This window comes from Lampris incognitus, chromosome 13 (genome assembly GCF_029633865.1).
Source record: "Lampris incognitus isolate fLamInc1 chromosome 13, fLamInc1.hap2, whole genome shotgun sequence".
NCBI classification, from domain to species: domain Eukaryota; kingdom Metazoa; phylum Chordata; class Actinopteri; order Lampriformes; family Lampridae; genus Lampris; species Lampris incognitus.
Window position 1 is genome coordinate 49,471,397 of NC_079223.1, and position 16,414 is coordinate 49,487,810.

Genomic DNA, 16,414 nt, shown 5'->3' on the forward strand with positions numbered 1-16,414 from the left:
TTCAAGAGCGTTTTCAAGCCACTCGAGGATATTCATGATCACCCCCATTTACAATTATCTTGATAATGGAAATTCACCACGATCAACTTTTCATGAGTGTTTTTTTATCGTGATTCACAGTAAAATCCGATATCATCCCATCCCTAAACACATACATACACACATACATATTCTCCCGCTCACCCTTTTTCCCCCCCAGGTGTTGCGTGTTCCTCAAGCTCGGGTCCTCTACCAGAGGTCTGAGAGTTTGAGGGTTCTGTGCAGTATCTCAGCTGTTCCTAGGACCACACTCTTCTAGACACAGACCTCAGATGTTGTTCCTAGAATCTGCTGGAGCCACTCTCCCAGTTTGGGGGCGACAGCTCCTAGTGCTCCTATTACCACTGGCACTACTGTGGATTTCATCTTCCACATCAGTTCTAGTTCTTTCCTTCCTCGGCCCTTGGTATTTCTCTAGCTTCTCATGCTCTTTCCTCCTGATGTTGCTGTTGCTCGGGATTGCTACATCTATTACTACTGCTGTCTTCTGTTCCTTGTTGACCACCCTAATGTCAGGTTGGTTAGCCAGCACCTGCTTGTCAGTCTGGAACTTGGAAGTCCCACAGGATTTTGGCCACCTTTGGCAGTGTCTCCCATCTGGACTTCGAGTCTGTATTCAGTACAGATATTCCTGTACAGTATCCAAACGACTTGGTTATGCCTTTCAGTGTATGCTTTCCCAGCTAGCATTTTATACCCTTCTACTAAGTGTTGGACTGTCTCAGAGGGGTCTACATCTTGGATTTTGTCTGGTGTGGTACACCCCTGCCTCAACCGATCTGGTGCCAAGTGCCTGTTGTTGTGCTGCTATGATTAGAGCCTCTGTGCTGTCCTTCATTCCAGTCTTTCCTAGCCACTGGTAGGCTTTCTCGATATCAGCCATGTCTTCTATCTGTCGGTTGTCAGTCCCATGGAGGGGCTTGGTCTTCAACGACATCTCCTCTTCCTCCCCACACTCTGTCTCCTGCTGCCTGAGGTACTCACTCAGCAGTTCATCCTGGGTGCCATCTTTCTGACATACTTATGGATGTTCCTTGTTTCATCCTCCACAGTGGCTCTGACACTCACTAATCCCAGCCCCCATCTTTTCGCTTATCGTACAGTCTCAGGCTGCTGGTAGAACCCTCAATGGATTATGAGGAGTTTCAGTGTTCTGATATCTGTGGCTTTTATCGCCCTCCTCCTTTGGCCTGCTTATTATTCCTGCTGGGCATCTGATGACTTGTAGGACATACGTGTTGATCTTATTCTTTCTAGTGAGCTGGCTCCTCAGGACCTGCCTCACTCTCTGGAGGTATTTGGCTGTAGCTGAACCCTTCCTGCCTACTCATGGTTTCCATTTGCCTGTGGAACACCCAGATACTTCCAACTGTCCTGTATGTCTGTTATCCTGCCATCTGGTAATTCACCCCCTTTTATTCTTCACCATCTTTCCTCTTTTTGCCACCATTCGACCACACTTGTCCAATCCAAATGACATCCCGATGTCATCACTGTAGATCCTGGTGAGGTGGTTCAGTGAGTCAATGTCTCACTCATTCCTGGCATACAGCTTGATGTGATCTGTGTATATATAGGAGGTGGCTGACGGTAACTCCACTTCTGAACCTTTATCCATATCCCCCCTTTGTGATGATCTGACTGAGATTTTTCGCTTCCGTTGTGGGAAGATGGCAGCGTGAATTCAAATTTGCAGCTGCCTCACCCAGTATCGGTGTGGGAAGATGGCAGCATGAATTCACATTTGCGGCGGCCTCACCCAGTAGTATCCATGCAGTGTCTTTGTCAATGTCTGCATCTAAGTTTTGTTGTCGCCCAATAGCTGGGAGAGCTGGCGCTGGATTGGCTGAGGGAGTGTGGTCTGCTGCGTCCATTGGGCACAAGGACCACGGCCCCTGCCAGGAGCTCTGCCCGGAGAGGAAACACCGAGGGCAGTCTAACAGGAAGCGGGGATGGCTAAGCTAACTGCTGTCCCATGCAGACCAGCAATTCCAATAACACCAAGGGCAGCCTGGTGGTGGCCTCACCTGGCATTGACTGTGGTGTTTTTGGTGTCGTCGTGTGGAGAAGTGTGTTGAGGGTATCTGGCTAGGAGAGCTGGCGTTGGATCAGCTGAGGGAGCGTGGTCTGCTGCGTCCATTGGGCACAAGGACCACAGCCCCTGCCAGGAGCTCTGCCCGGAGAGGAAACACCGAGGGCAGTCTAACCCGAAGCGGGGATGGCTAAGCTAACTGCTAGCCCATGCAGACAGGCAGTTCCAACAGTCATCCTGGCTGGCGTTTCTTCCCTTTAAGTGATTTTTTTTTTAGTCTGGATATATGCGTTAGTTTGGATATTTGTTTTCTTGTAATTCTTGTATTTTTTATTTTTGAATGCATTTTTGTTTGTGTTGCACTACCGTGGGCTGGAGGAAACGATATTTCATTTCATTCCATGTACGCAAGTACATGAAATAAAATAACAAATGAAGTGTCCCTGAATCCTGAGTGTTCCTGATTTGTGGTAACCTGGGCCTGGACTGATCCGGTAAGGTTTTCTGATTTTGTGTTTAAGAGTACATCTGCCACCCTCTAACAATGCTGTGATTGCAACTATTCCCCAATCCTCTGTGAACAGTACACATTGCCTTTTTAAGTCTAGTTAATGGTCATGGCAATTTGCATATGAAACCGATCGTTGTCTTCGGTCATTATGTCACTGTATTGTTCCTAAGGGATGGAGATACCTGCAAGTCAGTTGAGACTGAAGAGGTCACTTATTTGAGAGAAACATTTCATCACTCGTGTCCAGATGAACCGATTCAACTTTCTGTGATTTCCTTACCTGAATTATTGAGCATGCATAAAGACATCAGGAAGAACGAGCATGAGAAGCAAGAGAAATACCAAGGGCTGAATGAAGTAAGAACTAGATCAGATGTGGGTGAAATTCACAGTAGTCCCAGTGATAATAGGAGCACTAGGGCCTTTGACCCCCTGACTGGGAGTGGCTCCAGCAAATTCCAGGAACAACATCTGATGTCTCTGTCCAGAAGAGTGCAGTCCTAGGAACCGCTAAGACACTGTGCAGAAACCTCAAACTCCCAGGCCTCTGGTAGAGGACCCAAGCTCGAGGAAGTCACACACAACCCATAAAAAACGGCAAGAGATCACTAATTTCATGAGGGCCCTGTGATGGACTGGCGGTCTGCACAGGGTGTCTCCCCGCCTGCCACCCAATGACTATTGGGATAGGCTCCATCATCCCCCGACCCTGTGGGATAAGCGGCTTGGATAATGAATGGATGGATGGATGGATAATTTCATGAGTTTGACTATTTTAATTGGTTTAGCAAGAAAACAGAATGCTAAGTGCCAAACACAACAAATGAGAACATTCTATACACAGCTAAATACAGAAATGTATTCATCATGGCAATAATATATATATATATATGGAAATGAATAAATGTTGAATGAGTCCAGCCCCTCTCCAGGAGTTTGGTACCAGAGCCCATGCTGTTTGGAGGTGAGCCCAGCTATATCTAGTTGTTACTGCTCCACCTCCCGCATCAGCTCAGGCTCCTTCCATGCCAGAGAGGTGACATTCCACATCCCGAGGACCAATCTGTGATGCTGGAAGTTGGCACACCTTGGTCCCCGCCTTTGCCTCCCACCAGGCCTGCATTGCACCCTACCCCAGTGCTCATCCCCGCATGTGGTGGGTCCATGGGGTGGTGGCTCCATGTTGTTTTTTCGGGCTGGGCCCAACCGGGCCCCATGGACCAAATCCCGGTCATCAGAAGCTCGCTGGTGAGCTCCCTTTCCCAGGTCTGGCTCCAGGAGGGGGTCCCAGTTTCCCTTTTTTGGGTAAGGTGCTGCAACTCTGCTGGTGTAATTTCATTGAGTTTTTTTGGTCAGTGTCGCATGGAGATCGGGGACAGTACCTGTGGAGTGGCAGATTGGCGTGGTGGTTCCCATATTTAAAAAAGGGGACCAGAGAGTGTGCTCCAATTATCGGGGATCACATTGCTCAGCCTCCCTGGGGAAAGTCTACTCTAGGGTGCTGGAAAGGAGGCTCCGACCAATTGTCGAACCTCGGATCCAGGAGGAACAATGCGGATTCCATCCTGGCTGTGAAACAACGGACCAACTCTTTACCCTGGTGGTAGTGCTGAGGAGGGCATGGGAGTTTGACCTGCCAGTCTACATGTGTTTTATGGACTTGGAGAAGGCTTATGACCGTGTACCCCGGGACAATCTGTGGTGGGTACTGCAGGAGTATGGGGTACTGGGGCAAGCCATCCGGTCCTTGTATAACCAAAGAGAGAGCTGTGTCCACATTCTCGGCACAAAGACAAACACATTTTCGGTGGGTGTCGGACTCCGCCAAGGTTGTCCCTTGTCTCCAATTCGGTTTGTGACATTCATGGACAGGATCTCAAGGTGCAGCCAAGGTGAGGAGTGTATCCGTTTTGGGAAACTCAGAATTGCATCTCTGCTCTTCGCAGATGATGTGGTGTTGTTGGCTTCATCAGAACGTGACCTCCAGTGTGCACTGGGGCGGTTTGCAGCTGAGTGTGAAATGACAGAGTCAGCACCTCCAAGTCTGAGGCCATGGTTCTCTACCGGAAAATGGTGGATCGCTCCCTCCGGGTTGGGGATGAGTTGTTGCCTCAAGTGAAGGAGTTCAAGTATCTTGGGGTCTTGTTCACGAGTGAGGGTAGGATGGAGCAGAAGATTGACTGGCGGATTGGTGCAGCATCAGCAGTAATGTGGACGTTATACTGGACCGTTGTGGTGAAGAGAGAGCTCAGCTGGAAGGCAAAGTTCTCAATTTACCAGTCAATCTTCGTTCCAACCCTCACCTATGGTCATGAGCTTTGAGTAGTGACCGAGAGGGTGAGATCGCGGATACAAGCAGCTGAAATGGGTTTCCTCCGTAGGGTGTCTGGTCTCAGCCTTAGTGATAGGGTGAGGAGCTTGGACATCCAGAGGGAGCTCAGAGTACAGCCACTGCTCCTTCGCGTTGAGGTGGTTCAGGGATCTGATTAGGATGTCTCCTGGGCATCTTCCTTTGGAGGTTTACCGGGAATGGCCAACTGGGAGAAGACCCCGGGGTAGACCCAGAACTCGCTGGAGGGACTACATGTCCAGTCTGGCCTGGGAACGCCTTGGGATTCCCCAGGAGAAGCACGAGGGCGTTGCTGGGGAGAGGGACGTCTGGAGTGCCCTACTTAGCTTGCTACCACCACGACCCTACCCCGGAGAAGTGGTTGAAGATGAATGAAAGAAATGTTAAATTGAAACATCTTTCAGCTTGTTCCCTGTTTCTCAAGGGTCACCACAGTGGATTGACCACAGTTTCCATCGGTACCTTGTGAGGGCACAGCACCAATGGCAGCCGTTGTTAACCCGGGCCTAAGTCAATCCCATATGGAGCCTCGACTGATCCGGTATGGTCTTGTCAATCCACATAATGATTTGGCAAAATTTTACGTCGGATGCCCTTCCTGAAACAACCACTAACCCTATGGACGAGGGCACGTGTAAAGCACTGGATGCCATCCCAGTATTCCTGGACTTGCACCAATGGCTGTCACTATAAATGTTAAATTAAAACAATCCTGGAATATGATAAGAAATCACAAACTCACTACTTTCACTGATTTTCTATGTAAAGATCTACTACTACTACTACTTTTAGCTGCTCCCGTTAGGGGTTGCGACAGCGGATCGTCCATTTCCATTTCCTCTTGTCCTCTGCATCTTCCTCTCTCATACCTGCATGTCCTCTCTCACCACATCCATAAACCTCCCCTTTGGCCTTCCTCTTTTCCTCTTCCCTGGCAGTGCCATAATCGGTACCAGTCATAGTGCCAACATTCAAAGTTCCGACTCTCACCCCCACACTCTTACCCTGCCTCCTCTCCTCTCCTCTCTCCTCTGCAAAGATGAATGACAAAAATGTGAATAATGACATTTTGAGTCAAAACACTATTAATCCTTTATCTACTGGCATCAAACATCCCACAATACTAGCTAACTATTAAGGTCATCAGCTGTCAATTAAGGTTTGATTAAGCTAGATGTGACGTCTATGCCCGACCTTTGCAATTGTTTGAAAAACTAAATGGGAAGGAGCAAGTGAAAACTACAAGAAAATTCTGCTTCAGAGAGCAGTCAATGGAAAGGTTTATTGGTTTCTCTGAAAGTTCACTATGGTTAGCCAAATAAAATTCAATAAAACAGATGTTCTGATGTTCATCAAATCTTCTCACAAATGGGTTTAAGAAAATAAAGAGAACCACTTAATATTGTCACGTTTGATGTTACTGATTTGGATTACCTTAGGTCAGGGTTACCCAATTGGTTTTCCCAAAGGGCCAAATTATGTGGTGCATACCAGGCCAAGGGCCACAAAAACATCCAGGGTTTTATTTCCCCATTGCACCAGTAAAAATTGTTTTATGTGCAGAAGTTGTTGTTGCTGCTATTATGATATTATTATCAGCATCATTATCAACTGTTGTTCTTGGAGGCTAGGCTTCTTGAGTCTCCTGGGTAGAGATGAAAGGACTGTGCTATTCCTTCGGAACAGAAGGAATAGCACAGTCATCCCGTATGTTTCTGGGGTCTCCGAGAAACTCAGGAGAATTTTCAACAAACACCGCATCCCGCTATACTTCAAACCCAGCAACACACTCCGACAAAGACTGGTTCATCCCAAAGACCGTGTACCACACACCCGGAAAAGCAATCTGGTGTATGCTGTACAATGCAATGAGGATTGCACTGACCTATACATAGGAGAAACCAAACAACCACTATACAAACGGATGGCCCAACACAGAAGGCCAAACTCCTCAGGACAAGACTCAGCAGTCTATCCACACCTAAAGGAGAAGACACACTCCTTCAAGGACAGCAACGTACACATTTTGGACAGAGACGATAGATGGTTTGAAAGAGGGGTGAAGGAAGCCATCTATGCGAAACTGGAAAAACCATCCCTCAACAGAGGAGGAGGCCTGTGACACCGTCTATCTCCCACTTACAATGTTGCCTTTCAGCTCTACCCAGGAGACTCAAGAAGCCTAGCCTCCAAGAACAACAGTCGGTCACTACCGGCTCCAACGACTCTCATGACCACTGAATAATGAAGTCGAAACACCCCCAACGACCGTCGCTGCCACACAAATGCAAATGAATAGCTCCGATGGTGACGGGCGCGGCTGGACATCGGAGCACAGGAGAGCCACACATATCAATAGCTCCGATAACAACAGGCGCGGCAAAACATTGGTACACAAAAGAGCCACTCATATCTATGGCTCTGTTAGCGACGGGCGTTGGTAAACATCGGATCACAAAGAGCCACGCATATCAATAGCTCTGACAACGACTCCTAGAGGATAAATTCTGAGTCTCATCACCAGCCAGTCAGACTAGCTTGGTCTAATCAGAAAGGCACGAACTGAGGAAGCCTCTTGGATGAGAGGCGAAATGTCTTCACGGATATATACCAAGTCCAGTTGCACTTGATTCAACTCGTTTGGATAACCATGACCTGGATGAATGAGAACATTCAAAGACATCTTGAGGAACCACGTTGATCCAAAAGCCACTCACCCCAACGTCCTTGGGTTGTGCTTTCAGCAAATCAGATGTTCCCATCTACAAGACCTCCATCTTAACAGTTGCCTCATCTATGGAAGGTTTCAGCCTTTTGTCCTCTGCAGTCCACTGGCCATCAGCCAAAGAGGAGAAAGGAAGAAGAGGATGTCACATGAGAGTTTAGGAGAGCATTCAAATCGTTCCTTGAAGTTTTCTGCCAGGCTCGTCACGAAACCCTTCATCGTTTGATCCTCCCACATTTCATTCTTCTCGCAATGATCCCACAGATGTGGAAAGTACAATTTCTCCCATGAATGTCTCTCTCCAAAAAGTTCAGCTTTGACCGGAAAGCTTCCAACCACCTCATACATGTCTGCAGCAATATGGTTCTACCTTTAATTCCAGATTAAGGTGATTTAGATGAGACATGATGTCACACAAAAAAACAACATATGTATTTAGGGATGTCCCAATCCGATCCACGGCATCGGTATCAGGTCGATACTGGCCCAGAATGCTGGATCGGATATCTGAGGGGATAAAAAATATTCAGACCTATCCAATACAAACCATGGGGAAATCTAGCTTAAATCATCGCCTAAATGCTTGTATGATATACCTTCTTCTTCTTCTTCTTCACTGTCTTCTTTCTGGCTTTCTTCTTCATATTAGCACTTCTTGTGCCACGCACCTCCGGTTAAGCAGTGCAGCATATCAAGTGATAACACCCGTAGTAGCTAGTTAGTCGCATGTGTATGAGCGTTCACTACCTGTGTAATAGTCATGTCAGTGGTGTGGAAGTATTTCAACCTCAAGGAAAAAAAAAAAAAAATCCAACAGCCAAATGCAAATTTTTTAATGCAAATGTCTCGAGGGGTGGCAGCTCTGTTGGTCGGTTTAACGCCACAAACTTAATTAAGCATTTGGAAAAACACCACACGGAACAACACCGGGAATTTCTGCATGCAACGGCTGCAAAAAGAAAGCAAAACACCCCAGCAGTAGACATTGATGGAATCAATAAAAACGTAAGAAAAACTGCCCCCAGACAGCAACAAGGCGAAATCGATAACAGAGAAATTAGTTCAGTTTATTATCCTGGACAACCAACCCCTTCCGATGATAGAAAATGTGGGGTTTCAAGGCTTAATTGAGCACCTCGAAGCCTCGCTACACTTTGCCTAGTCTCCATTATATAACAGAAAGGGCACTCTCTCATATGCACAATGAAGTTTGCAATTTTCTCTCCAAACTCTTGGAGAATATGGGCATGGTTAGTTTCACAACAGACATCTGGAGCTCAGACGCGAGTCCAATGTCCTTGTTGAGTCTGACCACACATTGGATAGACTGGGATTTTACCTTAAAGAAAGCGGTGTTGCATGCCCGAGAATTTCGTTGCTCACACACACAGGGAATTCCATTACGGCAGCCACTGAGGAAATGCTGCGTGAATGGAAGATTAAAAACAAAGTGCATGTATTTTTAAAGGGATAATGCACAAAATAAGAAGACGGCTATGGATCAACTTGGCGTGGTGAGTTTAGGATGCCTCGTGCACACACTGCAGCTAAGTGTGCACGAGGAACTGTTGTCGCAGAACAGTGTAAGTGACGCACTGGCCAAAGGGAGAAAAATAGTAGGCCACTTCAAACACTTGCCCCTTGCTTATTCACGGTTAGAAGACATCCAAGTAGAGCTAAATATGCAGCCTAAGCATCTGCAGCAGGGCGTCCAAACTAGGTGGAACAGAACCCGGTACATGACTGAAAGCCTCATTGCACAGAAACGGTACTGTCTGTGTATATGGCTGAATACGACCTGCCAGCCACACTAACAGCAAACCAGCGAGGCCTATTGGAGAAGGCTTCCACAGTTCTGGTACCTTTTGAGGAGATGACAAGGGAGGTGAGTGCCTCCTCCGCATCTGTAGCTGATGTCATCCCCATTGTGTGTGTCCTGAAACGTGTTCTGTCAGGAAAACGCGGCTGACCAGGGAATTAAGACAATGAAAAGTTCCCTCCTTGTATGGAATTTCGACTAAAATTTCACTATTTTAACAAATCACACATCAAGTATAAGAGCTGACAAATAACTTGACATTACAGAAATTATTTGACTATTAATATTCGATATATTCCATCACACCAGGTACGTCACAAATGTAGACACTTTGAGACTTGTAAAGGAAGCATTAATGGCAGAGGTAGGGAAGATGGAGGAAGTGTTAAAGACTACACCTGAAACTGCAGCCTACCAGCCAGCAAACAGGACTCCCTGGATGGAGGCCATAGGCACAACTACCAGCAGCCTTGGCAGCATCTTTGATGCAATCCTGGAGGAACATATGGTATTATCTGGCCCTGGGATAACCACAAGTGCACAAATTGAAGTGCAGACCTACCTCAGTTGACAATTATTCCACGTTTGGACAATCCCTTGCTTTACTGGAAAGCCAACCAATCTTGACTGCCATACTTGGCAGCCATGGCAGCTAAATTTCTCTGTGCTCCCTCCCTGCACAAGTGTAGAGAGAGACTCTTTTGCACAGCCTCAATTATTATTGATGTAAGAAGGAGCAGGCTGATGGCGGGGCACCGCTGAAAAGCTTATGTTCCTAAAGAAGAATCTGCCCCTAATATACATACATAAGGGGACTCATATATACACTTTAATTATGTATTTGAAATTGTAACAGTTAAATATTATTCTTCTTTCAGCTTGTTCCTTGTTTTTCAGGGGTCGCCACAGCGGATTGTACAGTTTTCATCGGTGCCTGTGAGGGCACAGTACCAATGGCGACTGTTGTTAACCCGGGCCTCAGCCAATCCCAAATGGAGCCTCGACTGATCCGGTATGGTCGTGTCAATCCACATACCGATTTGGCAAAATTTTACATTGGATGCCCAACCTTGTGGATGGGGGCACAGGTAAAGCGCTAGATGCCATCCATTCATGGACTTGCGCCAATACATGTCACTATTAAAAAAATAAATCACTACTAAAAAAGATTATAAACTAATGATTCTGGAGATTATTGATAATAGGGCCCAAACATCTACGATATCTGTCCATGAAAGTCAGCTTTTAAGCAGAATTCGCTCATCACTGATAATTTCATAAATGCCGCCATTGTAACTTCAACCACTCGGAAACAACCAGATTGCTTCTCTAATGTCACGTCAGCTCTTTACAAGGTAGGACCTGAAGCACTGGAATCACAGGCCATTACATCAACCTTTTTTTAAACACATTTTTCTTGCATTGAAGGACACTGTTAGTCTAATTTGCACCCACTGGCTTACAGCTTACTTTCCACCATCTTCTCTGCAGAAGTCCATTCTGACTTGAGTCTATGTGACGGAATGCCTCACATTCCAGCAGACTGCATGGACCCTCTTAGTGATACAAAAACAAACAACTTTCCCATATGTATCAAACAAGCCTGAAATTTTTCTTATGGGCTCTCGATATTACAACCTATCAACACATGCATGGATTTACATTACATTTTCAAGCCTCACTGAACACATTTTACATTGTATTTCTTTCTGATGTCAGACTTTAGGACTCATCTGTCCACATTTGCAAAAAAACAAAAAAAAAAAAAAACGGTCTATAAACTGATGCAGAAAGAAAACCAGGCTGATAAAATATAAGCGCAATAGGCCATCTCAGCTTCCTCTGAACCTGGCAGATAGCACTCATGTATGACACTGTGAATGGGACATTTGTGGAACATAAGCCATGTAAGGGAATGCCCCTGGGTGGCAGTGGACTTATGACATGGGCAGGCATAAACTATGGACAGCGATCCCCAATCCATTTAATTGATGGCAGTCTGATGCACCCAGATACTGTGATGATATGTCATTGTTATGGCATTTATCCACTGCAATTACCTTGTGTTTCAGCACAGTAGGTGGCCACACATGGCAACGACATATACACAATTCCAGGAAGCTGAAAAAGCCTAGGCCTGGATGGCCTGCATGCTCACCCGACATTACTCACCAAACTTGTTTGTGACGCTCTCAATTCAACTCATGTAGGCCTACATCCCTATAGGCAGCACCGCTGCATAGTCATTGAAAGCCACCACTCTACGGGCTACAACTGACAACCTATCCACACATTTTTTGGGCAACTTGAGTCAACAAATTAGACAACACAGCGACAACGTTTTAACAGTATCTAAAGCTAAGCAATACATTTGAAAGTGAATTATAATCTTTTGTTTAGTATGCAATGACCAATATTTTTGAGATTTTTATTTTTTTACAGGGGATGGTGGTGAGATGACGAGATATTGGAAGCCTATATGCCTAAATTGGTGATTAGTCATAATTCTGGATATATTGCCATCTACACAGCAAAAAAGCATATTTTGACAGATCAATTTATTTTTACATAAATTTTAATATTTTGTGGTAGGACAATTCACAGATTACACAACATGTAGATTTGATTTGTAATTAGTTAACACGCCAGTCAGGTAGGTCTATATGTTAAATGATTAGTTAAAACTAGTGATGCACCAACACCGATTCTGGTATTGGATATTGGGAAAATATCAGTATCAGAGACCTTAGCCAAAATTAAAACGTGATACGAAAGGCCAGGAGTAACATGTCATAAATAAAAGCAAAATGGCTTGATTTACTGCATTTTTGGCAGGTAAGCCAGTATTTTTTAAATTGTGAAAAAAAAAGATTTATCTACATTATTTTGCCCACTGATCTCAAATCAATAGTCTAAGTCTGCATGTTCAAAAAGGAAATTGGTCGAATTGGTACTCAATATTGGGCAATACTTATAGATCTGTACCCTGAATCAGTATTGCCATTGAAAGTGATTTTGATGCACCCATAGTTAAAAATGAATGATGGCTAATAGTTGAACTGGCTCAAACAAATCAATATAGGAGGAAAAAAAAACTTTTCACAGATATTTGCATTAATCATCATGTCATGACTGCTTTTCAGAAGGCAAACTTCTTCAGCGTCCCTGGTCATACATTCCTATTTAAATTAAACGCTTCAGTGGGTGAAAACACTGGTCAAAACAGGTTTAGACGTCCGTGTCGTCCCTTGATGTAGCTTGGATTTGATTCCAACAAAATGCTGGTCACTGCCATTTTCATAAATAACTAACACCACACCCTATTTAGACAAACTTGCTTACCTACGTCAATGCCTCTTTTTATCCATAAAGCCAAGCATGTATTTTCCTCAATGCGAGTGGCTAAAAGGAGGCTCGTGTAGCCACCAATGGGCCAGGAAGCAAGTTTTACTTGAGCATACTGAATATATAGTCGGTAGGAGAAGTGGAAGTCTGGTTACTTCAAAAACCTATCCTTACTTATCCTCATATTCATCTTTGATTTAGCACCTTAAATATTGTGGCGATATTTTCACTCAAATCATTAAAAAAAGCAAGTTAGATGCTCATGCCAGAAACACAGCCAAGGTAAGTTAGTATTTAAAACAAATATACAATCTTTAACTGGGTAACGCATTGATTGCTAACCCACTAACAAATCACCACCAGTTGTGTAGTTGCTCGTTTTAGTAGTGACTGTGTGCTGGGCCTTCCCCCAGACACACTAAAGGGCGTCCAGAACGCTGTGTCTTATATTAGGGGGTTTATAAGGCAAGCACCAAATGCACTTTACGACTAGAGACAGCTCCACCAGAAACGTGTAGTTCCTTTATTTCGCTGCCTCTCATGTGACTGTCACATGATTCATCATCTCCCATCTGTCGCCACATAGCGTACTCCCCCCCCCCACACACACACATATATCAACCCAGCCAATTAGCTTATAAATTAACGCAAATTAAGAGTGTTTGGTGGCTCACTATGCAAAGAAATCCTCCCCCATTAACATACCCGTCTTCTTGATCATTTGGCCGACTCGCTGAGTTCAGCCAGCTGGCGGGGGGGATTAACAGCCGGGCCTGGCCGGCCTGGGTTGTGAGTGAATCAGCAGGACAGTGGCCACCATACTGCAGCGACCGGGTCCAGTCCGGCATGAGCAGCACCAAACACTGGTTCTGAAAGCAGGACCCGTCACCCCCGGGGGGGAAGACCACGGGTTGAACGGGCCGGCTTAACGACGACCTCCAACCTCGCCCCTTCAGCCCGGGCGCTAGCTCTGACGCTAGCCGTTCACAGCCTAAAAGACCTTTTGCTAATCGATTAGCAAAAGGTCTTTAAGGCTGTGAACGGCTAGCGTCCCGTTCGATTTATGACATCAGAACAAATGAGACACCGGCTCGATTGCCGATCGACCGCCACACGGCGAGCTTCATCAATTTCGCCGATTTTCGGACACTTGTTTATCGCGGTGGGTTTGTTAGCGTAGCCATTTTAACGCAGCGCTAACCGTGCGCTAAGGTGTTAGCTAGCTAGCTAGCTGGCTGAAGCCACGTACTTAGCCTGGGCTGGGAGATGTAGTTTCTGGTCACGGCCTGGCTGTGCGTCCTCGCCGCTGCGGCTAGGCCGTTCAGGTCCATCGCTCGGTTTGCCACCAAAGTTGCCATTTTTGCTAAGCGGACAGAGACGAGGCGACTGAGTCGTAGAGCCGGACGACGACGCTCTCCGCCAGCTCCGCAGCGCAACGACCAGACGCCAGTCACGTGATAGCGACCGGTCACATGATACCGCGAGGCAACCGCCTTCCACCAATGAGAACCGCGGAAGGGGAGCGCGTGCCCAGAGGCAGAAATGTCCCGTGCAGACGTTTGACATTCAGTGTGGCTGTTCTCCATATAGACCGACGTGTGCGCCGACACACAATTTAAAGAAACCTCTTCATTTATGTGACGCATGCGCAGTGTTGGTTTATTTGCACTTTGATAGAAACTCGGAAAAATATTATTCTATTATTTGCGATAGTTGTAGAGAAATAAATATGCGTGAGCTGTATTACTTTGCGCGGTTGCATTGTTTTGAACGTTTTGAAAGAAAAAGACCATTGAGCTCATCGCATTGGGGTTTACGGGGCTTCACATACGCGTATGCATGACTAAATTAGTGTAAACTACTAATAAGACACGTTAGCCCCGAGCTAACGGGTCTGACCCTTCAGCCGAGCGGTTAGTGGCGTTGCCTTGTGGTGCAGTACACCCCGTATTGAATCCCGCACCGGGCAAGAAAATAACCGGGTACAATAGTTTGCCTTCGGGCCCCCCCCCCCCTCTCTCGCTGGCTCTCTCTTTCCCACACGCGCAAACCTGCACTTACCCAAATATCGCTTTGCACCACTGAGTCCACCGTATGTGCGGTTTATCATGTCCTACCTTTCAAATGATTGATCAGTTTATCGAATCAGGTTATCCCTGCCCTTTGTCTTCTTTACAGTAGGTTTCAGCTTTACACTCACATGTGCGTGTGTTCAGTAGCCCATATATATATAGTGCAGAAAAGCGGCGCAGGAGCAGTGCAGAAAACGGCTTATAACAGACTAAGGTCTGACATAATAGACACATCGAAAATAGAGAAATAAATAAAACATTCCAATTTTTAATTTTAATGTTCAGACAAGTCATTTTTCCAAGTGAAGACGCAAGTTGGTAGCTATGTGTTGACTCTTATTTAAGAACGACCAAGACGGTCATTATGGCGGTTTATTTTCAAAGTTTAATAGTGTGACGTGCATGGATAAGTAGACACGTTAGCCCTTGGCTAATGGATCGGACCCTTTAGTCGAGCACGGGAGCTACGGGTTCGCGTCTCGGCTGGGGCAGTTCCTGTGGTTGCCCCCTGGATAGCGAATTCGGGGGGGGGGGGGTAGGGGGCAGCTCGGGAGACCGTCGCCACAGCCGGGACGCGAACCCGTGGCTCCCACACCGCAAGCGACAATGTTAACCAGTCGACTAAAGCAGTGTTTCTCAACCGGGGGTCCGCGGATCCCTAGTGGTCCGTGGTGTGATTGCAAGGGGTCCTTGAAAATAAAATATCTTTAAAAAAAAGATCCTATGACATTTATAGAAATAGGATTATTTTACTCAAATGTGACTGAGACCTTTCTCTACCTAAACTATAAAGGGTAACAGGACTTTTTTCTCTAATTACATCTGTTTCACAAGTGTAATTTATTGTATTTTAATAAGAGATCTCGCTCCCGTTTGCATTGTTAAAAGTTACTGCATAAAATTCTGTTGTTACATATATCTGAAAGTTACTGAATACATATTCTGTTTTGTTACATATATCTGAAAGTTACTGAATACATATTCTGTGTTGTTACATATATCTGAAAGTTACTGAATACATATTCTGTTTTGTTACATATATCTGAAAGTTACTGAATACATATTCTGTTTTGTTACATATATCTGAAAGTTACTGCATAGAATTCTGTTTTGTTACATATATCTGAAAGTTACTGAATACATATTCTGTGTTGTTACATATATCTGGAAGTTACTGAATACATATTGTTTTGTTACATATATCTGAAAGTTACTGAATACATATTCTGTTTTGTTACATATATCTGAAAGTTACTGAATACATATTCTGTGTTGTTACATTTATCTGAAAGTTACTGCATACATATTCTGTTTTGTTACATATATCTGAAAGTTACTGCATACATATTCTGTTTTGTTACATATATCTGAAAGTTACTGAAAACATATTCTGTTTTGTTACATATATCTGAAAGTTACTGAATACATATTCTGTTTTGTTACATATATCTGAAAGTTACTGCATAAGAATTCTGTTTTGTTACATATATCTGAAAGTTACTGAATACATATTCTGTGTTG

General features: G+C 45.1%; 1 protein-coding gene across 1 annotated transcript in view; it reads right to left on the reverse strand.

The window, feature by feature from the left end:
• The window catches only part of atp6v1ba (ATPase, H+ transporting, lysosomal, V1 subunit B, member a), a 60,898-nt gene extending 46,645 nt beyond the window's left edge, over positions 1-14,253 (reverse strand). The window contains exon 1 of the mRNA XM_056291545.1: positions 14,071-14,253. Within this exon, the coding sequence (XP_056147520.1) occupies positions 14,071-14,179 (109 nt within the window). The 5' untranslated portion in view covers positions 14,180-14,253. The remainder of the gene's footprint in view (positions 1-14,070) is intronic.
• Between the last annotated feature and the right edge of the window lie 2,161 nt (positions 14,254-16,414).